The 22924-nt window shown below is 57.3% G+C and overlaps 1 protein-coding gene across 2 annotated transcripts in view; it reads left to right on the top strand.

The window, feature by feature from the left end:
* The window catches only part of PPP2R2B (protein phosphatase 2 regulatory subunit Bbeta), a 56621-nt gene extending 33917 nt beyond the window's left edge, over positions 1 to 22704 (top strand). For both annotated transcript variants that reach the window (XM_056502524.1, XM_056502525.1), the window contains 8 exons: positions 7118 to 7215; positions 8594 to 8759; positions 10420 to 10532; positions 15709 to 15886; positions 17094 to 17258; positions 19706 to 19875; positions 20287 to 20378; positions 20820 to 22704. In XM_056502524.1, the coding sequence (XP_056358499.1) occupies positions 7118 to 7215; positions 8594 to 8759; positions 10420 to 10532; positions 15709 to 15886; positions 17094 to 17258; positions 19706 to 19875; positions 20287 to 20378; positions 20820 to 21099 (1262 nt within the window). In that variant the 3' untranslated portion in view covers positions 21100 to 22704. The remainder of the gene's footprint in view (positions 1 to 7117; positions 7216 to 8593; positions 8760 to 10419; positions 10533 to 15708; positions 15887 to 17093; positions 17259 to 19705; positions 19876 to 20286; positions 20379 to 20819) is intronic.
* Positions 22705 to 22924: the final 220 nt, after the last annotated feature.

Consider the following 22924-nt stretch of genomic DNA (forward strand, 5'->3'; position numbering starts at 1 on the left):
TGCAGGGCTGCAGGGCTGCAGGGGTGCAGGGGTGTAGGAGGGCAGGGCTGCAGGGGTGCAGGGCTGCAGGGGTGCAGGGCTGCAGGGGTGCAGGAGGGCAGGGGTGCAGGGGTGCAGGAGGGCAGGGCTGCAGGGCTGCAGGGCTGCAGGGGTGCAGGGGTGCAGGAGGGCAGGAGGGCAGGGGTGCAGGGGTGCAGGGGTGCAGGAGGGCAGGGCTGCAGGGCTGCAGGGCTGCAGGGCTGCAGGGGTGCAGGAGGGCAGGGCTGCAGGAGGGCAGGGCTGCAGGGCTGCAGGGCTGCAGGGCTGCAGGGCTGCAGGGGTGCAGGAGGGCAGGGCTGCAGGGGTGCAGGGGTGCAGGGGTGCAGGGGTGCAGGAGGGCAGGGCTGCAGGGCTGCAGGAGGGCAGGGGTGCAGGAGGGCAGGGGTGCAGGAGGGCAGGGGTGCAGGGCTGCAGGGCTGCAGGGGTGCAGGAGGGAAGGGGTGCAGATGGACTAAGTGACGTTCTGCCTGAGAGCTGCCCTTCACTTTCTTTCCTGTTTTATTGTTGAAGACCAGCCCATGGCATCCCGGGCTGCTCACTCTCTGCTGCTGCCCTGGGCCCTGCAGCAGCCCCTGCCCTCTGCTCTCAGGTGCTTGCCCTGGGCACCTGGGGCTGCGGGAGCCCCTGCCCCCTGTCAGTCTGTGCTGAACTCCCCTGTGGTGTTAAACCCTGCTGAACCTCCCGTGTGTCAAACCTTCCTGTCCAGCAGCCCCAGCAATGGCAGCTGCCAGGACGGCAGAGGGTTGCGAGTTCCCACTGCAGGCTGCCATTGTGGGATGGGCGCTCTGCTGGGGCTCCGAGCCCGGGGGCGGCAGCCAGAGGGAGATTCAGCAGGAAATGGCTCTGCTGGAACAAGGGCAGGGACAGTTGGAACGTGCCGGGATTGTCAGCTCTTCAGTCTGGGAGAGTCATTCCAGTTCGGGGAAGAGGAGCAGCTGCTGCTGGTGCTGCAGAGCAGTCCTGGTGACAAGGAGCTGTGCCATGCTGTGCTGTGCCATGCTGTGCCATGCTGTGCTGTGCCATGCCGTGCCATGCCGTGCCATGCTGTGCCATGCTGTGCCATGCTGGGCCATGCTGTGCCATGCCATGCCATGCTGTGCCATGCTCTGCCATGCCATGCCATGCCGTGCTCCCCTCCCTGGTGTCAGCAAGCTTTGGTGTTTCAGGGCATTTTGCTGATGCTCCAGATCCTCACTGGGCTCAGTGCAGTGGAATTGATTTCTTTTTCTCAGGGAATCATTCACCCCAGCAGGGGATAAACAATACTGATCAATCACATGTGGTTTTGCTTGCCATTGCATTGCCGTTTAACCTCTGCTGTCCTCTGCCCTCCCTCCTCACCCCCCCTGCCATGGAGCACACAGCTTGGGCAGGATTGATGGCCCAGGCCCCCCACACTGGCACTGAGGGTCAGAGCTGGGAGTCCTTGAGAGGCTGAGGGCTGTGCTGCATTATTCAGCTATAATTCCAAGGTTTGTGTCCTTCCCAAACCCCTTTCTGAGCTCAGGCTCCATCCCTGCCATGGTGTGGTGGGATGCAGAGCAGGTGGGATGCACTGAGAACTCCACAGGGGAGCTGTGGCTGGGCTTGTGCTCTGGCTTTTCCATTGTCACACATTCCCTCCATAAACCTCTTCATTTTTCATTACCTCTTTGTGCTTTCTTCATCCACCTGAGCAGTTTCAGATATAGTTTTTATTCTCAATTAGCAGGACCCATTTATGTCCCCCTTGCTTTCTAACTCATGGGCAAGCAGCAGGCAGGGAGTGCCCACTGTGCCATGGCTTGGCTGTGCTCCCAGGCATGGGCCACATCTCCATCTCCATCTCCATCATCTCCATCTCCAATTTCCATCTCCATCATCTCCATCTCCAATCTCCATCATCTCCATCTCCAATCTCCCATCTCCATCATCTTCATCTCCAGTCTCCAATCTCCATCTTCATCTCCATCTCCATCATCTCCCATCTCCCAATTCCATCTCCCATCTCCCATCTCCCTCTCCATCTCATCTCCAATCTCCATCTCCATCTCCCATCTCCATCTCCAATCTCCAGTCATCTCCATCATCTCCATCCCCATCCCTCTCTGGAGGGCTCTAATGGGTTTGGGGGATGTGGATGTGGTGAGTTATTATCCCACACTGATCAGTATTAAACTCGATTTGGCAGCTCACAGCCTGGGATTTGGATGATCTAAATCCTTCCTTTGGCAGCCTGCTTTGCTGTTATTTATGGTGCTTCCCAATTTACTGCCATCTGCAGCTGTGGCTTTGTGTGTGGTGCTGTCCAGGAGTGATTGATGGACGCAGCAAGGAGAGCAGGGTGTCCAGAGCTGTGTCCAGAGCTGTGTCCAGGACAGGCCTCGGGGTGGACACTGGGGAAAACTCCCTCCCTGCAAGGGCTGAGCAGCCCTGGCACAGGCTGCAGCCATGGAGTCACCATCCCTGGGGGATTAACAGATGTGCAGATGTGGCACCTGGGGACAGGGCTGGTGGTGGTTAGTGACAGTGCTGGGGGAGTGCCTGGGTTTGATTTTAGGGGGTTTCCAACCAAGGTGATTCCATGAGGGTGTGTGGTCACAGACCTGCCTCTCCTCCTTGTCCCAAGGAAGGCATTTCCCCTGGGAAAGCTGGCAGGGCCCCTGGGAGGGCTGGGGCACGCTCTGCCCTGGGTGTGAGCCAGGGCTGTCCCTGCCACCAGGGGCATGGCCAGGGGGGTCACCCTGTCCTCAGGAGTGACCTGTACTCCTGCCACAGCTGCTGGCACACCAGTGTGTCCTGTGGGGGACACCTGTGGTGTCCTGTGGCCTCCCCACCAGGACAGCAGGGACCAGAGCCCTCCTGCATGGGGCTGCTGCTGGAGCTGGAGCAGATGGGACGTGCCAGGAGCAGGGATGGTGTGTCTGGGATGCCCCAGGAGCAGGGAGGGTGTGTCTGGGATGCTTAGGGAGCAGGAATGGTGTGTCTGGGATGCCCCAGGAGCAGGGATGGTGTGTCTGGGATGCCCCAGGAGCAGGGATGGTGTGTCTGGGATGCTCCAGGAGCAGGGATGGTGTGTCTAAGAGGATCCAGGAGCAGGGATGGTGTGTCTGGGATGCTCCAGGAGCAGGGATGGTGTGTCTGGAAGGCTCAGGGAGCAGGGATGGTGTGTCTAAGAGGATCCAGGAGCAGGGATGGTGTGTCTGGGATGCTCAGGGAGCAGGGATGGTGTGTCTGGGATGCCCCAGGAGCAGGGATGGTGTGTCTGGGATGCTCCAGGAGCAGGGATGGTGTATCTGGGAGGCTCAGGGAGCAGGGATGGTTTGTCTGGGATGCCCCAGGAGCAGGGATGGTGTGTCTGGGATGCTCCAGGAGCAGGGATGGTGTGTCTAAGAGGATCCAGGAGCAGGAATGGTGTGTCTGGGATGCCCCAGGAGCAGGGATGGTGTGTCTGGGAGGCTCAGGGAGCAGGGATGGTGTGTCTAAGAGGATCCAGGAGCAGGGATGGTGTGTCTGGGAGGCTCAGGGAGCAGGGATGGTGTGTCTAAGAGGATCCAGGAGCAGGGATGGTGTGTCTGGGATGCTCCAGGAGCAGGGATGGTGTGTCTGGAAGGCTCAGGGAGCAGGGATGGTGTGTCTGGGATGCTCAGGGAGCAGGGATGGTGTGTCTAAGAGGATCCAGGAGCAGGGATGGTGTGTCTGGGAGGCTCAGGGAGCAGGGATGGTGTGTCTGGGATGCCCCAGGAGCAGGGATGGTGTGTCTGGGAGGCTCAGGGAGCAGGGATGGTGTGTCTGGGATGCCCCAGGAGCAGGGAGGGTGTGTCTGGGATGCTCAGGGAGTAGGATGAGACCCCAGACCCTGCCCTGGTGGCAGGAGCACAGGGGTGGCCGTGTGGGCAGCTCAGGGATCCAGGGTTCAGCACCGACTGCAGCTTCCCTGGCTGATCTTTCCTTCCAATACCAGATCCACTCCCTGCTGCTGGCACAGGGCGCTCCTCCCTCCACGCTGCCAGAGGGGGAGGGGGTGCGTTGTAAATCTCCCATTTTTCTGATAAAACTGTATCGCCACGGCGGAAATCAAATCCCATCTCGGATATTTTTAGCACGAGAGCGTGAAGGCACCGAGATGCCGAGGGAAGGATGGGAGGGAGGACGGCGGGCTGGGTCTCCATGGAAACTGTTTGCTTTAAATTCCCGCATTGGGGCACTCAGTGTGTAGGAGGTGATGAAGGAAATGAAAAAGCAAAAAGAAGCAAGGTTTTTTCCTTTCTGTTGTCACAAAACTGCCGCAGGAACCTTGGGAGAAGTGGGATAAATTTCTGCTCCCCCCAGCAGAATCCCAGTGCATCCTCACGGGTGCCAGGCTGTCCGGGGGCAGCAGGCGGCTGTGACTGACGCTGTTTGCTCACTGACACCTTTGGGAACGAGTACCCTGTGCTCCTGGGCTGTTGGCTCCCCGGGATCCCCCATTTCCCTCTGGATATTCCTGCCCAGGAAAGAGCCAGTGCCAGCCCATGGGTGCTGGGGGTGATGCTTCTGCCAGCTCGGCTGGGTTTGGGCTCGGGGACACTTCTACTGAGAAGAGAATTTTAATATTTAATGAAGGGTGTTGTTAGCCAGGTTCTGTTGGTGTCCTGGTCTGATCCTGATGATGGGCATAAGTGAACAGCAGGGCTGGGAGGACCTGAGGGCTGACACCCCTCCCTGTGGGTGCAGTGTGAATGGGCTGGGGGGCACAGGGTGCCTGGGGGGCACAGGGTGCCTGGGGTGCCTGGCCCTGGTGTCTCACACCACAGCCCTGCTCCCAAGCTGCTGCATTAGATCATGTCTGAAAAATGCCTCAGTGCAGCACACAAAGTTATTTTTAATTCGTTGAAAAGGGAACAACCTAAAACTGGCAGCTGGTAATGAGAGGATTAAATAGAGCAAAGCAGGTACATTTCAGCAGAGTGATTTCAGAAGGAAGCAGCATGTCATTGTGAGGTGTGGCTATGGCTCATGCACTGCCCAGCCACAGCCAGAGTCCCCTGGCTGCTGGAGCAGCTGTTCCCAGCTGTTCCCAGCTGTTCCCAGCTGTTCCCAGCGTCATCCAGTGACACCCAGTGACATCCCAGTGACATCCCAGTGACATCCCAGTGACACCAGGCTCAGCCACGACATTGCAGTGATGCTCTCCAGGGTGGGGGGCACATGCTGCAGGAATAGGAACCTTTGTGTGAGCCAGGCTTGGTGCCAAACACAGAATTTCAAGTGTCTCTTTGCTCTGGCTCCTGTCAGCAGCTGTGGCTGCAGTTACCTGTGGGAGCAGGAGCCTGCCTAGGCTTGGCTTCCCAGGCTGTGTTTTTCTGGTGTGTGTTAGCCCAGCAGCCATTCCATGGAATTGCAGACTGGGCTCTGGTTCTGCAGGCCTGTCACAGGCTGTAGGGAGGTGGACAGGTTCCAGCAGCACAGATGGAACTTGCCCTGTCCCAGTGTCCCTCCCCAGCCTCTAACAGGTGTTAAAAACGCCTCTTTTAAACATTCCTGCCCTTTGGGAGGAGTTTGCTGAATGTGGTTGCTAAATGGGAATGGTACTTAACCAATAGTTCAGCTCCGGACAAGAGAGAAGAGCAGGTGATCTGAAGAAGTTCAGAACCCACTCACAGCTTGGGCTCCAGCAGACTGAGCCCTCTGCCAGGTGCTGCCCACGCCCAGCACCCAGTGGTGTGAGCAGTGCAGCTCAGTCCCCCTGCAGCTCCCCTGAGCCTCCCTGAGTGCTGGCAGCAGGGGAACCTCCTGCCCATGGCACAGGACACGGCTCCCATGAGAGGCAATGAAGGGTTTGCTCTGGAGCTCCCTGGCCCAGTCCAGCCAGTCCAGCCCTGCTTGGCTCTGCAGCAGTGTGCTGGTGAGCACTGGTGTGCCCTGGTGTGCACTGGTGAGCACTGGTGAACACTGGTGAGCACTGCTGTGCCCTGGTGTGCACTGGTGAGTGTTGGTATGTGTGTGGTCTGCTGGATCACTGGTGTGTTGGTGTGCACTGGTGAGCACTGCTGTGCTGGTGAGCAGTGTTTGGGTGAGTGTGGTGAGCACTGCTGTGCTGGTTTCACTGGTGTGTGCTGTGCTGGTGAGCAGTGTTTTGGTGAGTGTTGTGAGCACTGCTGTGCTGGTGAGCAGTGTTTGGTGAGTGTGGTGTGTGTGCTGTGCTGGTGAGCAGTGTTCTGGTGAGTCCCCACACTGCCAGCGTGAGTTGTCTGTTCTGACCCTGCAGTCTGCCTGGAGTCTCTGGCTAGCAGGGATGCAGTCTGGGGTGTTTTGGGGAGCCCATGGCTGTGTGAGGGGCTCAGGCCTTGTCTGGGTGATGGCACAGCAGGGGCTGTGTTTGGTGGCTGCTCTCTGGGCTGGTGTCCTGGAAGCCCTCACTGGCTCTGGGTGGCACCAGGAGCTTGGGCCAGTCACGGCATTTTGTCCTTTCTCGTTTGCTGAGGTAGTTTCTAGTCTGTACCTGGGATAAATTCATGGGGAGGGAGAGGGGCAGCCCAGGCTGTGTTTCTGGGGTTTCTCTGCTGCCACACCCAGAGCTGACACGCAGCAGGAGCCGCAGCAGTGCAGGGAGGGCTCTGAGCGCTGGGGCTGTGAGCACAGGCAGTGTGTGTGCCATGGCCAGCACAGGGCTGCCCTGCCAGCCCTGGTGCTGCAGAGCGACAAGGGAGAAGGGCAGGGAGTGCCCGTGGCAGCAGCGAGCTGGCCGCTGCTCTGGCCAAGTGCTGCTGGTCACAGCATCACCCAGCGCAGCTCTCCCAGCTCCGGCTCCCCAGGCACCGGCTGAGCACCGGCTGGGCACTAATTGCCGTGGAATTAACCTCTGACACCCTTCTAAAAATAGGCCAAACAAATCCAATCATTAGCGGCTCCCATGCGTTGCCTCAAGGGTAAACAATGCAGATTAAAGCGTTTGCAGTTACAACTGCAATGCCCAGCCCGTTTCGTGAGAGATGACAGAAAAAGGGATTTGTGGAGATGACACAGGGTACAGAGCACCGAGGGGCATGGTGCCTTCTGGATGTCTGTGGAACTCAGCCTGCAGTCACTTAAATTGTCTTTGTCTTCTCTTCACCAGCTGACATCATCTCCACAGTTGAGTTCAACCACACTGGAGAGTTGCTGGCAACAGGGGACAAGGGGGGCCGGGTTGTAATATTCCAGCGTGAGCAGGAGGTGAGTGCCAGTCAATGCAGAGTGCCCATTCTATCCTTTCAAGTGAAGATTCTGCTGCTCCCTAATCTGCCTGTGGCATTCCCAAGCTCAGGGCTCTCCTGGCTGCTGAAAAGCAGCTATTAACATCAGCAGGGCCAGATCTCCTGCCAAACACCTTCCAAACACTGCACTGCCTGCATTCTTCTGCTCCAGGCCTAACAGGATCAGGCAGCACATCTGAGTGTGTGACAAGTGTGTGACAAGTGTGTGACAAGGTGTGACAAGTGTCGTCTCCCATCTTGGACATGACACCACCACAAGAACCCCTGTACCACCAAAATTCTGGAAAGTGTAGGTGGTTACAACCATCATGTTTCCCTTCCCAAACCCTGCCTGGGGAGTGTTAGCAGATGCTCTGCTGGAAGCTGGAGCTGTGCCTGCTGGAGAAAGTGCTTGGCCCCAGCCCCCAGCATGGCCCTGCTGTGCTGGCAGCAGCTGGCCAGCCTGGCTGGGGGAGCTGTGCCAGCTCTGCTGCCTGGGATGGTCCCCAGCATCCCCAGAGCTGCTCCAGTCAGCTGCTGTGCCTGAGTCTGCAGGACCTGAGGAAAGCATCACACCTGGGCATGGGACATGTCATGGTCCGATGATGGTTTTAATTCTTCTCAAAGTCAAAGTTTTAAAATTATTTCTGTGTATGCCAAAGAGAACTCAGTGTTTAACCATCTAATGTACAGACACTTCATCAGCCTTTCCAGCACTATTTCATTTCTCCTTTTCCTCTCATTTCATTTTTCTACTGCTTTTCTCGAACTTTAAGCCTCCAGCATCACTCTGAATGTTCCCACTCAGCTCCTGCTCAAGAGGACATGTGGGACCAAGGCTGCCCATCCCACACCTGCAGCTGCTGCCAGCAGCTCTTCTGTGGCTGGGTTCAGCACCTGGCACGGGGTGCCAGCCACTCATCAGGGACAGACAGAGGGGTGGCATCCCTTCCTGCTACGTTCCCTTGCATTCCCACTCTGTTTCCACACATTTCCCTCTCCATTCCCTCTCCATTCCCTCTCCGTTTTCTCTCCATTCCCTGTCCATTTCCCTGTCCATTCCTTCCATTCCCTCTCCATTCCCTGTCCATTTCCCTGTCCATTCCTTCCATTCCCTATCCATTCCCTGTTCATTCCTGTCCATTCCCTCTCCATTCCCTCTCCATTCCCTCTCCATTCCCACACATTTCCTCTCCATTCCCTATCCATTTCCCTGTCCATTCCCTGTCCATTCCTGTCCATTCCTGTCCATCCCTGTCCATTCCCCCCAGCCCAGCAGGAGCTGTGCTGCCAGCAGAGGCTGTGCCCGGCGCTCAGCCCTGGGCTCAGCACCCTCAGCCGCTGCTGTGCCCCCGCAGAGCAAGAACCAGCCCCACCGCAGGGGAGAGTACAATGTCTACAGCACCTTCCAGAGCCACGAGCCGGAGTTCGATTACCTGAAGAGCCTGGAGATCGAGGAGAAGATCAACAAGATCCGATGGCTGCCGCAGCAGAACGCGGCGTATTTCCTGCTCTCCACCAACGGTGCGTGCCCGGCTCCCTCCTGCCTGCTCTCGGCTGTGCCCTTGGCTGTGCTCTTGGTGTGCCCTTGGCTGTGCTCAGCTGTGCCCCTGGCTGTGCCCTTTGTGTGCCCTTGGTGTGCCCCTGTCTGTGCCCTTGGTGTGCCCTTGGTGTGCCCTTGGTGTGCCCTTGGCTGTGCCCTTGGCTGTGCCCTTGGCTGTGCCCTTGGTGTGCCCTTGGTGTGCCCTTGGCTGTGCCCTTGGCTGTGCCCTTGGTGTGCCCTTGGTGTGCCCTTGGTGTGCCCTTGGCTGTGCCCTTGGTGTGCCCTTGGCTGTGCTCAGCTGTGCCCTTGGTGTGCCCTTGGCTGTGCCCTTGGTGTGCCCTTGGTGTGCCCTTGGCTGTGCTCAGCTGTGCCCTTGGTGTGCCCTTGGCTGTGCCCTTGGTGTGCCCTTGGCTGTGCCCTTGGTGTGCCCTTGGCGTGCCCTTGGTGTGCCCTTGGTGTGCCCTTGGCTGTGCCCTTGGCGTGCCCTTGGTGTGCCCTTGGTGTGCCCTTGGTGTGCCCTTGGCGTGCCCTTGGTGTGCCCCTGGCTGTGCCCTTGGCTGTGCCCTTGGCTGTGCCCTTGGTTGGTGTGCCCCTGGCTGTGCCCTTGGCTGTCCCCTTGGCTGTGCCCTTGGCTGTGCTGCTCCTTGGGAAATCTTGGTCACAAACCCTCCCTGCAGCCACCCAGGTGTGCTGGGGAATGGCTCTGGCAGCTCAGTCCCTGTGCTCCAGGTGTTTTTCATGGCAGCCCCTCCCTTTGAGAGGACAGGGAGGCTTCTACCCTGCCAACAAATTATATTTTTTGTTCTCAGGATCCTGGGATTTTATTTTTTTTTTAAGAGAAATTGCAGATGTTTTGTTTTAGTTTGCAGTTGTATTTGGCTCAGCAGTTCCATAGTGTGTTCCAGTAAATATCATGAAGATCTAGGAATATTATTTGGGATGAATGGGACCTTAAGATGGATGTGACTTAATTACTTCAGGGGAAAAGGAGGGGTCTAATTATCTTCCATCACCAACTTACTTTGTGCTATAGAATTGACTGTATTGATCATTGTAATAAAATTCAAAGACTTACTAAACTCGATTGGGGGAAAATAATTGAAATGCAATGAAGATTAATTATACAGCATAATGTTCTGTTAATTGATTTTTTAAATAGTTTTTTGATTCACAGGGATATTACCCTTCCATTTGGGTGGTGTTCCATATGCAGGCAGGTTATCAAAACAATTACTTTGGAAATACTCCTGTGTTATGCTGTTTCTTTTTGTTCTTACTGTTACACTAATATTTTATAGTGAACCCCCCAAATTGAGTATGTTAATAAAAACAAAATTAATTGGCACTGCTTTAGAGTTGGTGTGTAAGAGAGAAAATGAAGATGGATGATGGGGTTTTGTATGAAACCTGGTGGAAGTGATGATAAACTGTGGATGGAGTCCCTGCCAGGAGGGAGTGAAGGAAACGCCGTTACTGAGAGTATCCCCCATGTCGGTGGTGTTTGTGGGGGCTCTGTGCACGGGGGGCGTGCTGGGAGGAGACGGGAGCAGGGGTGGGGGTGCCCTCGGTGCTGAGAGCTCTGCACAGCTCTGGGTGGGGATCCAGCACCACCTTGATGCTCTCCTGCCTCTGGTCCCCCAGATAAGACCGTCAAGCTCTGGAAGGTCAGCGAGAGGGACAAGAGGCCGGAGGGGTACAACCTCAAGGATGAGGAGGGGCGTCTGCGAGACCCCTCCATGATCACCGTGCTGCGGGTGAGTGCGGGGCCCCGGGGGCTGGGTGTGTGTCAGCTGTGGGAGCTGGGGCTGCCAGCCCTCAGCAGGCTGGGAGGCAGCATTTGGAAAGGCAGCAGTGCTCTGGGTGTTATCCCAGGGGTGTTCCTTCTCTGGTCAAACACCCAGGAAGGCCTTGGGATTGCCCTCTTGAAAGTCATTCTGAAATATCAGAGAACTGAACAGGGCTGGAATCCCCTCACTGCCTCTGTTTCACTCTGAGCCCGTGCACTCCTGGCAGCAGCTGGATGCTGTACCTGGAGTAGCTCAGGGCTGTGTACCTGGAGCAGCTCAGGGCTGTGCCTGGAGCAGCTCAGGGCTGTGTACCTGGAGCAGCTCAGGGCTGTGCCTGGAGCAGCTCAGGGCTGTAGCTGGAGCAGCTCAGGGCTGTGTACCTGGAGCAGCTCAGGGCTGTGCCTGGAGCAGCTCAGGGCTGTGTCCCTGGAGTAGCTCAGGGCTGTGCCTGGAGCAGCTCAGGGCTGTACCTGGAGCAGCTCAGGGCTGTACCTGGAGTAGCTCAGGGCTGTGTACCTGGAGCAGCTCAGGGCTGTGCCTGGAGCAGCTCAGGGCTGTACCTGGAGTAGCTCAGGGCTGTGCCTGGAGCAGCTCAGGGCTGTGTACCTGGAGCAGCTCAGAGCTGTACCTGGAGCAGCTCAGGGCTGTGTGCCTGGAGCAGCTCAGGGCTGTACCTGGAGCAGCTCAAGGCTGTGTACCTGGAGCAGCTCAGAGCTGTACCTGGAGTAGCTCAGGGCTGTACCTGGAGTAGCTCAGGGCTGTGTACCTGGAGCAGCTCAGGGCTGTGCCTGGAGCAGCTCAGGGCTGTACCTGGAGCAGCTCAGGGCTGTGTACCTGGAGCAGCTCAGGGCTGTGCCTGGAGCAGCTCAGGGCTGTACCTGGAGCAGCTCAGGGCTGTGTACCTGGAGCAGCTCAGGGCTGTGCCTGGAGCAGCTCAAGGCTGTACCTGGAGCAGCTCAGAGCTGTGTACCTGGAGCAGCTCAGGGCTGTGTACCTGGAGCAGCTCAGGGCTGTGTCCCTGGAGTAGCTCAGGGCTGTGTGCCTGGAGCAGCTCAGGGCTGTGTACCTGGAGCAGCTCAGGGCTGTGTCCCTGGAGTAGCTCAGGGCTGTGTGCCTGGAGCAGCTCAGGGCTGTGTACCTGGAGCAGCTCAGGGCTGTGTGCCTGGAGCAGCTCAGGGCTGTACCTGGAGCAGCTCAGGGCTGTACCTGGAGCAGCTCAGGGCTGTGTGCCTGGAGCAGCTCAGGGCTGTGTGCCTGGAGCAGCTCAGGGCTGTACCTGGAGCAGCTCAGGGCTGTGTACCTGGAGCAGCTCAGGGCTGTACCTGGAGCAGCTCAGGGCTGTGTACCTGGAGCAGCTCAGGGCTGTGTACCTGGAGCAGCTCAGGGCTGTGTGCCTGGAGCAGCTCAGGGCTGTGTACCTGGAGCAGCTCAGGGCTGTGTGCCTGGAGCAGCTCAGGGCTGTGTACCTGGAGCAGCTCAGGGCTGTACCTGGAGCAGCTCAGGGCTGTGTACCTGGAGCAGCTCAGGGCTGTGCCTGGAGCAGCTCAGGGCTGTACCTGGAGCAGCTCAGGGCTGTGTACCTGGAGCAGCTCAGAGCTGTACCTGGAGTAGCTCAGGGCTGTGTACCTGGAGCAGCTCAGGGCTGTGCCTGGAGCAGCTCAGGGCTGTACCTGGAGCAGCTGCTGCTGGGTGTCTGCCTCTGCTCTGGGGTCAGGCACTTACTTTCCTGCTCCTGGCAGAGGCACAGGGCACTGGGAGGTCAAGCACGTTTAAGTGCTCAGTGTGATGCTTATTGGTCTCTGCTGTGCAGTGCATGTGGTCCCTGAGGACAGGAGATTGAGGAGTCTCCCACCAGCCCTATCTGATCTAATGTTTTGATGATTTTACTTAGACAGATATTTACATAGCTGTAACCATTTTCTGCAGCTTGGTGTAGATCTGATGTGTAATTGTCCTGTGATGGGTGTGCTTTAAATTAAACCCACATCCATCCATGGTTTAATTTTCAGCCACAGACAAGTGAAAAAAGGTTTGAAATGCACCTTGCTGCCATAATTTCTCACCCATTTGGTTTAATGGTTTAAATGCACTTGATGAGCATCATCCTCTGAGGGATTTCTAACCCACATAGTGCAAATGGAATATTTAACTCAGCTCAGGCTGTCTAGGGAGGTGTTTACTGTCATTAGCAGAGCTCTGCTGATTTGAATCATCCCCAGTGTAATATCTGCAGCCCTTTAACCTGGGGTAACTGCCTAGGTGTGCTCCAGATACCACTGTACCTGTTCCTGGGATGCATGTAAGAGATGGTGAACACAGGTGATATCCAGAGCTTAAACCTGGGTTTAAGGTGTGTTTGTGTGGTGCCTGACAGTGCAAGGCTGGTACTGGCTGCAGTGGGCAGGGCCATGGCTGTGGCTGTGGACACTGCTGGTGTTGGTGACTGTCACAGAGCCCTCTCTTCAGAGCTGCATTCTCTCCCTTCAGCCAATTCCATCACAAATCCTGGTGTGTGTCTCCCATTCTGCTGAAGCCCTGGGATGTCTTGGCCCCTGTGCAGTTTCCCAAGGAGGCTGTGCTGTGCCCCACTGCACCTGATTCCCCTGGCTGCAGTCCCAGCAGGGCTGTGGTGGAGATGCCTTGGAGGAGCTCTGGGGTGCTGCTGCTGCTTTTCTGCCCTTTTCCTTCTGCACATTCTGCAGGGACAGGAGCTGGGAGCAGTAGCTCCAGGAGGATGAGCACAGAGGCAGCAGCTCTGTCCTCCTGCAGGAGGGTCCCTTCTGATGTCGCAGGGCAGGTGACAAAATTCTGAGCAGTGTGAAGTTGTCAGTCTGCCATGAAAATAGTGTTTGATGCTCATTTCCTCTGCAAAATGCTGAGTTTGAGGTGGCACTGGGTAGTCACAGAATGTAACTTAGGTAGGAAATGAGTGCTGGGGCAAGTGCCTGGAGGAGCTCAGCTGCTGGAGGAGCTCAGCCCCTGGGGCAGGCAGAAAACTCCCTGGATTTATCCCTGAGTGCTTGCTCTGCTCCCTGATTTGTCAGGGACTGGATTACAGTTCCTTCTCGAGGCTGGGGTCAATCCAAGCTTCAGCTTGACTAATCCCACTTGGCCAAATCCTGTGGAGCAGCTGAGTTCTGGCCATGCTGCTGTGCAGCAGGGGCTGGGCTGGGGCAGCAGGGCTTGTGGTGGCCCACGGTGCTGGCACTGCCACTGCCACTGTGCTGGCACTGCCACTGTGCTGGCCTGCCACTGTGCTGGCACTGCCACTGTGCTGGCACTGCTACTGGCACTGTGCTGGCACTGCCACTGTGCTGGCCTGGCAGTGTGCTGGCACTGCCATGGTGCTGGCACTGCCATGGTGCTGGCACTGCCACTGTGCTGGCCTGGCACTGGCACTGTGCTGGCCTGGTGCTGGCACTGCTCAGCTGTCCCCAGAGGGGCACAGAGTGTGTCCTGCCATGGATTCAGGAGTGAGAAAAGCTCTCCCCACGTGCCAGCTCAGAGCCTGGCTGCCCAAGGCCAGTGCAGGGGTGCCCAGCAGCAGGCAGGGTAAGCTGCCTGTGGCCAGCTCTGCCACACCTGTCAGGTAACCACAGAGCTAAAAGCAGGAATCAAAATGAAGATTTACTTTGTTTTAAATGAAAAGTGTCTGGCATTGCTCCCCTTCCTGAAAACAGAAAGTGATTGAATTTTTTAGTGTTTTATTTTCTTTGACACAATCTCTGTGTATTGATGCTCTTTGTTACACTTAATTACCATGTAATGATGGGTGTGTGTGACCCCAGAGCCTGCCCTGAGCGGGGCTCTGGGGCTGGCACAGGGGTCGATGCACAAGGGGCTCTCTGCTGTTCAGGATTGTTGTGGCACTGCTGATTGATCTGGGTGGGTTGGGCAGAAGCTGACTTGGCCTGTGCCTGCTTCAGAAAAGCACAAGGACCAGTTCCAGTTGCTGCCACATTGCCCCACTTGTTGGTGTCTGGGCAGCTGCTCTCCTTGGCAGTCCTGAGCCAGGGTCCCTGTGCTGCTGTTGGAGAACCAGCTCAGCTTCTGCTCCTGGCAAATTCCTGACTGCTCCTGCCTCAAAGCTTCAGTGCTTCAGGGTTAAATCCTCATTGCTGACACCCTTAAGCAGGAGCTTGCAGCATGTGGCACGCTGGTTTCCATGTTTCAGTGCAGATAAAAATCCCTGCTTTAGCAAACCACTGATGGATAACCAGGTTTGTCCCTCTTGTGGGGCTTTACCTGGTGACAGGCCAAGTCCCAGACATAAAGAAAGTGTCCCTGTAGTCCCAGCCCCAGCCCCAGCTGGCTGAGCAGGATCTGTCAGTGCAAACGAAGCACCATTGGCCGTGTCAGGTGCAATTAGTGCCCAGGCTCATCACATCAGGCTCAGGCTCTGAGCTGGCAGCACCAGCACTCTGTTGTCACTCCCATGCCACCTCTGCAGCCAAGGACATCTCTGCAGGCAGCACACAGACAGCACAAGTCATGAGGCAGCAGGGGAAAGAGCTCCCTGCCGAGCAGGAACATGGGCTGGTACCTTCCTGGAGTATGGAGCTGCCTGCAGAGCACTGAGTCCAGGGCTATTACTGACCCCACTCCTCACACACACTCCCCACTCTCCACAGGGTTATGCTGATTTATCTAAAGGCAAACATCAAAGCTCAGTTCCTGGTGCTTCTGTCTGTCCCTGTCTGTGTGTCCCTTCACCTCACTGTGAGACAATGCAAAAGAGTTTAAAGAAAAAACGTGCTCACTTGGCTCTTTCAAGAAATGTAGCTCTGCCAGAAATGCTCCAGGAATTTCAGATCCTGGCTAACGGTGACAAAACAAAGCAGAAGAGGTTCTTTGGTTGTTTTTTGTTTCAAAGCTGGAGTGGTTGCTGCAGCAAGATCAGAGCCTGGTTTCCTGGGCTCTCACTGCTTCCCTGTGCTCTAACCATCCTGAGGCCTCTCTCGGAACTGGGTGGCTTTTGGGTCTGCTTGTCCTCCTGTCGCAGCCTCGGGCAGGCATTCTGGTTCTCTGTTGGGAGGGTGGCAGCAGCACTGGCAGAGCTCTGAGGGCCCTGGAGGATCCCGTGCCAGGCAGCCGTGCTCTGGGCTGTCCTGCCTCACTCCCTGCGTCCCTCTGCCCTCCGCAGGTGCCCGTGCTGCGGCCCATGGACCTGATGGTGGAGGCCACTCCCCGCAGGGTGTTCGCCAACGCCCACACCTACCACATCAACTCCATCTCTGTCAACAGCGACTACGAGACCTACATGTCCGCCGACGACCTGCGGATAAACCTGTGGAACTTTGAAATCACCAACCAGAGCTTTAGTATCCTTTGGTGTGCGTGGCTCTGGGGACAGCCCCGGGTCCCGGTGAGGTCGGGGACAGGGCAGCAGCTGGCTGAGCCCCACACCGCTGTGGTGCCCTTCACCTCGGCAGGGCTGGCAGGAGTGAGGAGTGTGACACAGCTGCCTGCTGTGCCCTGACCCCGAGCACTGATGTCCCCGGTCCAGGTGCCGTTCTCGAGGCACTCCTCTCATCTGTGCCAGGCTGTGCCCAGACGAGGCACCCAGCACTGGCACGGAGCCGCTCCCTGCACGGCACAGGCTCAGCTGGCGCTGCCACCACTGCTGCTGTCACCCGGTGACGTGTGGGTGACACATTTCTGAATTTGCCCGCAGGGTCTGGTGGGGCAGGCGCCGGGGGCGCTGCAGGTGATGAGGAGACAATGCCTTGGGGAAGATGGAAGCACTGATGGTGCAGTGCCTGTGACACCCTGCAGCAGGTGACAGCCACATCGGAAATAATAAACAGGGCATGAATCATTGGTGGTATTTATGTGGTGTTTCCTGCCGAGAAACCCCTGGGGCATGGTTTAGGCAGATGGAGAGGGTTTCAGCAGCCATAGGCGTGTGGGAGCTCTGGGCAGAGAGGAGGCTGTGATGCTGCTTGTGCGAGGATGAGGGTGGGGAGCACTGTGTGCCAGACCTCAGCGAGTTCCCACGGCCCCAGGGACTTACACACGGGTTTGTGTGGCTGCTGTGCCCTGGGCTTTGCTGCCACTGCGCTTTTCAGTAGGTTACCACGCCACAGTGCTGTGCTAAAAGACATTTCCTGCGGCTGGAGTGGGTGGGCAGAGCAGGTCCCTGCCCCACAGAGGGTCTCCAGCCCTGGTACCAGAGCTGCGGCTCTGGCGGTGCCAGCCCGGTTCTGGAGGTGCCAGCCCGGTTCTGGCGGTGCCAGCCCGGTTCTGGAGGTGCCAGCCCGGTTCTGGCGGTGCCAGCCCGGTTCTGGAGGTGCCAACCCGGTTCTGGCGGTGCCAGCCCGGTTCTGGAGGTGCCAGCCCGGTTCTGGCAGTGCCAGCCCGGTTCTGGAGGTGCCAGCCCGGTTCTGGCGGTGCCAGCCCGGCTCTGGAGGTGCCAGCCCGGTTCTGGAGGTGCCAGCCCGGCTCTGGCAGCGTGGGGGATGGTGCCCAGAGGCAGCAGCAGGCCCGGGCCGGGCCAGGCCTCGCGCGCTCCTTGACTCGCCCTGCCAGACATCGTGGACATCAAACCCGCCAACATGGAGGAGCTGACCGAGGTGATCACGGCAGCCGAGTTCCACCCGCACCACTGCAACACCTTCGTGTACAGCAGCAGCAAGGGCACCATCCGCCTGTGCGACATGCGCACGGCCGCGCTCTGCGACCGCCACGCCAAGTGTGAGTGTGCTGGGGAGCCCTGAGCTGGGCCTGGCTGTGCCACAGAGCCCTGAGTGTGCCAGGGAGCCTTGGGTGTGCCACAGGGCCCTGAGCTGGGCCTGGCTGTGCCACGGAGCCCTGAGCTGGGCTGGGTGTGCCAGGGAGCCCTGGGTGTGCCACAGAGCCCTGAGTGTGCCACAGAGCCCTGGGCTGGGCCGGGTGTGCCACAGAGCCCTGAGTGTGCCAGGGAGTCCTGGGTGTGCTACAGAGCCCTGAGTGTGCCACAGAGCCCTGAGCTGGGCTGGGTGTGCCAGGGAGCCCTGGGTGTGCCACATGGCCCTGTGTGTGCCACAGAGCCCTGAGTGTGCCACAGAGCCCTGAGCTGGGCTGGGTGTGCCAGGGAGCCCTGGGTGTGCCACATGGCCCTGTGTGTGCCACAGAGCCCTGAGTGTGCCACAGAGCCCTGGGTGTGCCACAGGGCCCTGAGCTGGGCCTGGCTGTGCCACAGAGCCCTGGGCTGTGCTGGCTATGCCACAGAGCCCTGAGCTGGGCTGGATGTGCCGCAGGGCCCCGGGCTCCAAAGGGATGCAGAAGGACACACCTGGGCCTGGCTGTACCCCAGTGCCTCCTTCCCTTCTCCCCCTGTGATCCCCATGGCCACCCACACTCACCTCCCAGGCCATGGCAGGCTCAGGGCTCAGGGCTCAGGGCTCAGGGCTCAGGGCTCAGGGCTCAGGGCTCAGGGCTCAGGGCTCAGGACTCAGGGCTCAGGGCTCAGGACTCAGGGCTCAGGGCTCAGGGTTCAGGGCTCAGGGTTCAGGACTCAGGGTTCAGGGCTCAGGGTTCAGGACTCGGGACTCAGGACTCAGGACTCAGGGCTCGTGTCGCTACTCGGGATGTATTTCACTAAAATAACGACACGGACTCCTCTAGCTAGGTGGCTAAAGAAGCGGTTTATTGAACTGCGGACCACATTCTTATAGTGTGTTCCGCAAACTACAAACAGAACAGCAGTCTATTGGATAATTGAAGAAAACAAAACTTTCTCACAAACCGTGAGAACTGTTTATCATCGAAGCACAGGTGTAGATCTTGTTATTAATTCCTTTTTATTTTTCCCCAGCGTTATCACCCTGGGAAAGGCTCAGGCTGGAACTGAGAAACTGTCTCAGCCTGGGAAAACTTTCTCTGCATGAGAGAGAAACTGTCTCAGCCTGGGAGCTTCCCTGCCTGAGAAATGTTTCAAGCCCTTGCCATTTTGAGCCTGAGGCTTCAATGGCGTCCACAGGCTCGGGGCTCGGGGCTCAGGGCTCAGGGTTCAGGGTTCAGGGTTCAGGACTCAGGGTTCAGGGCTCAGGGTTCAGGGTTCAGGACTCAGGACTCAGGGCTCAGGGTTCAGGACTCAGGGTTCAGGACTCAGGGTTCAGGACTCAGGACTCAGGACTCAGGGCTCAGGGCTCAGGGTTCAGGACTCAGGGCTCGGGGTTCAGGGCTCAGGGCTCAGGGCTCGGGGTTCAGGGCTCGGGGCTCAGGGTTTAGGGCTCAGGACTCAGGGCTCAGGGCTCGGGGTTCAGGACTCAGGGTTCAGGACTCAGGGCTCGGGGTTCAGGGCTCGGGGTTCAGGACTCAGGGTTCAGGACTCAGGGCTCGGGGTTCAGGGCTCAGGACTCGGGGCTGCCCCTGCCCTGGGAGCTGGGGGCTGCTGCAGAAGGAGGGAGCTGGCAGAAGGAGCTGGGCTGGGCAGGGCAGCGCCCGCTCAGTGCCAGGGAAAGTAGGTTTGTTGTGTAAGAGAGAATTAGTGCTCAGAAATCCTTTCCATGAGCTCAGCAGCCCGGATCTGCTTCTGCAGCACGGGCAAAGCCACACAAAAGCCTTCAGGCCAAAGCAAAAATAGCTGCCCTGAGCCCCTGCCCTGCCTGGGCACTGGCCTTGGTTCCCACACCCAGCCAGGGACTGGGAGCACCAGCTCTGTGCTGGGAGCCCCTCCTGGCATCTCCCTGTGCTCTGTGTGTGCTGGGAGCCTGGCGTGGCACTGCCTGTGTGCTGGGAGCCAGAGAGACCCTCTGTGCCAGCAGAGCCCAGACACACCCTGGGCTCAGCTGCTTTCTGCCTGCCTGAGAGCTTTATCTTTTCTTGTTGCTGCCACTTTTGATATGAAAAAAAGCCTCCAGGTTTCTGCTGGTGGAGAAAGGACCCCACAGCCTTGGTCCTGCTGTGGGCAGTGCCTTTTCTGCATTGTAGAGATCATTTATATGGGCACTTCAGACATTTTCCCCACTATACTGGAGCTCCAGGACTTGGTGAGAGGGTGATAAACCTACACACATGTGGCTGCTGGGTACAGCATCATGCAAATGCTCTCTCCCAGAAGCTTCCTGTGGTGCCAGGACAGGGTGGCAGGTCACTGGCCTGAATCAGGGAGCTCCAGCCGCAGCTCATCCTGGGGCTTGTTCTCTCCTCTTGCACAGTTTTTGAAGAGCCTGAAGACCCAAGTAACCGGTCATTTTTTTCTGAGATCATCTCCTCAATCTCTGATGTCAAATTCAGCCACAGTGGAAGGTACATCATGACCCGGGACTACCTCACTGTCAAGGTGTGGGACCTGAACATGGAGAACCGGCCCATTGAGACCTACCAGGTGTGTGTGGCACAGCCAGGTGCCCCCAGCTCCTTCCTGAGCCACACTCCGGGTCAGTATGGAGCTGGGTGTGCCCCCCCCGTGTGGGAGCTTTGTGCCTGTAGGTAGTGGAAAGCAGAGTTGTTAAATGTGGGCTCAAGTGGCCTGGTGAGCTGTCACCATGTCCCCAGGCTGCGGGAGGGTGAGGAGAGAATGCTCAGGTGCTGATAGCTGGGATAGCCAGGTGGGAGGCCTTGGGCAGAGCAGTGACCCTGCCACTGTCACCCTGTGCCAGGGCTGTGCTGGTCTGCCTGGGCTGTGCTGGTCTGTCTGGGCTGTGCTGGTCTGCCAGTGCCAGTGCCAGTGCTGTGCTGGTCTGTCTGGGCTGTGCTGGTCAGTGTGGGGCCCTCACCCTGTCCCTCCCCCCGGCAGGTCCATGACTACCTGCGGAGCAAGCTCTGCTCTCTCTACGAGAACGACTGCATCTTTGACAAGTTCGAGTGTGTCTGGAACGGCTCTGACAGGTCAGCATCTGCCTTCAGCTCAGGGTGCTGGCTTTGGGCTGGCCTAAGGGGTCCCTTCCCCAGCTTTTGGCTGGCTGGGGGTCTGCAGAGGCACAGCAGGGGCCACCTGCACCTGCAGTCTGTACACAGGTGGGGATGTCTGAGGGTCCTGCTCTCTCCTGGACACATTCTGGAGGAGGTGGTTTAACTCCAGATTGCCAGAATCTGGGGGTAATGAGTGTCCAGGTGTGACTTACACCGAGCTGGGTGGCAGGAAGTGTGTGAGCCCTGGCAGGGCTGTCATGGTTTTTGTCTGAGCCGTCAGAGTGAGGTGACGAGGCACAACTGGGCCTGAGACAAATTCCAGCGCTCACCCAAATCTCATCATGCCCTGGATGTTGTCTGGTCACCAGCAGTCTGCCTGTGGAAAGGTGTGAAAGTCCTCTGTCCTTCCCGTTGCAGTGTCATCATGACCGGCTCCTACAACAACTTCTTCCGCATGTTCGACCGCAACACGAAGCGCGACGTGACGCTGGAGGCGTCGCGGGAGAGCAGCAAGCCCCGCGCCGTGCTCAAACCCCGCAAGGTCTGCGTGGGCGGCAAGCGCCGCAAGGACGAGATCAGCGTGGACAGCCTGGACTTTAGCAAAAAGATCCTGCACACAGCTTGGCACCCCTCCGAGAACATCATTGCTGTGGCAGCTACAAACAACCTGTACATATTCCAGGACAAGGTTAACTAGGAGGGCAGCTCTTCCTTTTCGTGTACTGACACCAGTGAACACAAGGTTTCAACTGTTCCTTTCCTTTCTTCCTTTCTTCCTTCAGCCGCTCTTCCTTCTTCCTTTCTTCCTTCATTTCCTTTCTTTCCTTTCTTTTCTCTTTTCTTTCTTTCTTTTCCTTTCCTTCCTGTTGTTTGTTCAGTTCCTGCTCTGCAGATCACAGTTGTGCAGAGGAGCACTGGGCACCCCAGCCCAGGGGCCACTGGGGGCACCCCCCCAGACACCAGATTTAAACAGGGAGAGCTGAGGCTTCTTGCAGGGCAGTGTGAAGACGCCAGGCCCGGCTGTCCCATGTCCCCAGGCAGTGCTGGGGTGGCAGTGGCCCTCTGCCCAGGCTGAGGTGATGTGGAGGGGGCTGCCAACAGGGGAAGGGGTTGATGGGGTAACACACCGCGGGCTCTGGCCAGCTCTGGTGGCAGTGGTCCCACCCCAATTGCTTTCCACCTGATCCCAGAAATGTTCCACCTGTTGTGTTGAAGACTGGAATGTTGCCTCCCTTTGCCATTTTCCACATTTGTCTTTTTATTACAACAGTTTTGTTTTACCAACAGAGACAGCAAAACCAAACGCAAAATGGAAAAGTTCAGTTTTGCAATGGACAAGCGTGGGGGGGGGGGTATGTGCTGCACCTCCAGATGTGTCTGCTCCAGCCAGGCTGCCCCCCAGCCCCCAGAACCCTCCTGAGGATTGGGCTTTGTAGATACTGTGGTGCCTTCTTTGGTATATGAAATACCTTTATAAACAATGCTTCCGACCTGCATTGATCGCAAACCAAACCAACCCTGGGCTCTGCTGCAGTTCTGGGCTTTGCTTTGGTCATTTTTCTCATTCTGTTGTGAGCTCTTGCATGTCGTGACTGACTGTCTCTCTCTTTCTCTCTCTTTCTCTCTTTTTTAATTAATTTATTTATTTATTCAATTTTTTTAAAGATAAAGTATAAGTTGCTAATTTATGACCTAAAAAGGAATCCAACTGTATATTGCTGTTAGCCCCTGACTGTGTCAGAGAGAGGCTGTCTGCAGTCCTACATTATAATAACAATGATAAAAATAATAAAACCAGTAACTCTTTCTCTTTGCATGGCGAGGCTGCCTCTTTCTACTCCACAGATTGCTCAGGTCCCTCTTCACTTGAGCACTTGCTCAATAAAACAAGATTGACTGGATTTTCTGTAAATCTGAAAACTGCTCCTGCAGCAAGAAGCAAACGAAGCCAATTACAAAATTCAGCACCGTCACTTGGGCAGTGGCTCCACGAGGTGACCCTGCTGCCACCCCCCGAGGGATGTGGGCACCCCCAGCAGCCACAGCTCCAGGGACCCTGGGACAGTCCCTCGACCATGGATCCCGAGCAGAGACAGAAACTGCTGCACTCCCACCCAGCTCATGGACTGCACGGGAGCTGGGGAGGCTGGGGAGCCCCACTGCACCTCCAGAGGAGCCATTCCAAGGGAAGAGCAAAGAGCACTGGCAAACGGATTTATTCCAAGGGACGGCTTTCAGGAGTAACTTTTTTTAAAAAATGAAATGGTAAAATAAAATAGCAAGAGTAAACAAACCATTTTATAAGAAATTGCTCCTTTTTGTCCTGTAAGGAGAGCCTGTGCTGCGGTGTCAGTGAACTTGTCCCACACCTGTCTCTGTGCAGTGCCTGAGGCTCCTGGGCTGGGGTGGCTGCAGGGCTGTGCTCATGAGGGTGACAGAGATCCCCTGGGCATTCTGGGCCCCTCTGGGGACAGTGGGCCGTGTGTGGTGTGGCAGTGGGAGGATTCCCTGGCTTTCCAGGC

Source organism: Oenanthe melanoleuca, chromosome 13 (genome assembly GCF_029582105.1).
Source record: "Oenanthe melanoleuca isolate GR-GAL-2019-014 chromosome 13, OMel1.0, whole genome shotgun sequence".
In the NCBI taxonomy this organism is placed as follows: domain Eukaryota; kingdom Metazoa; phylum Chordata; class Aves; order Passeriformes; family Muscicapidae; genus Oenanthe; species Oenanthe melanoleuca.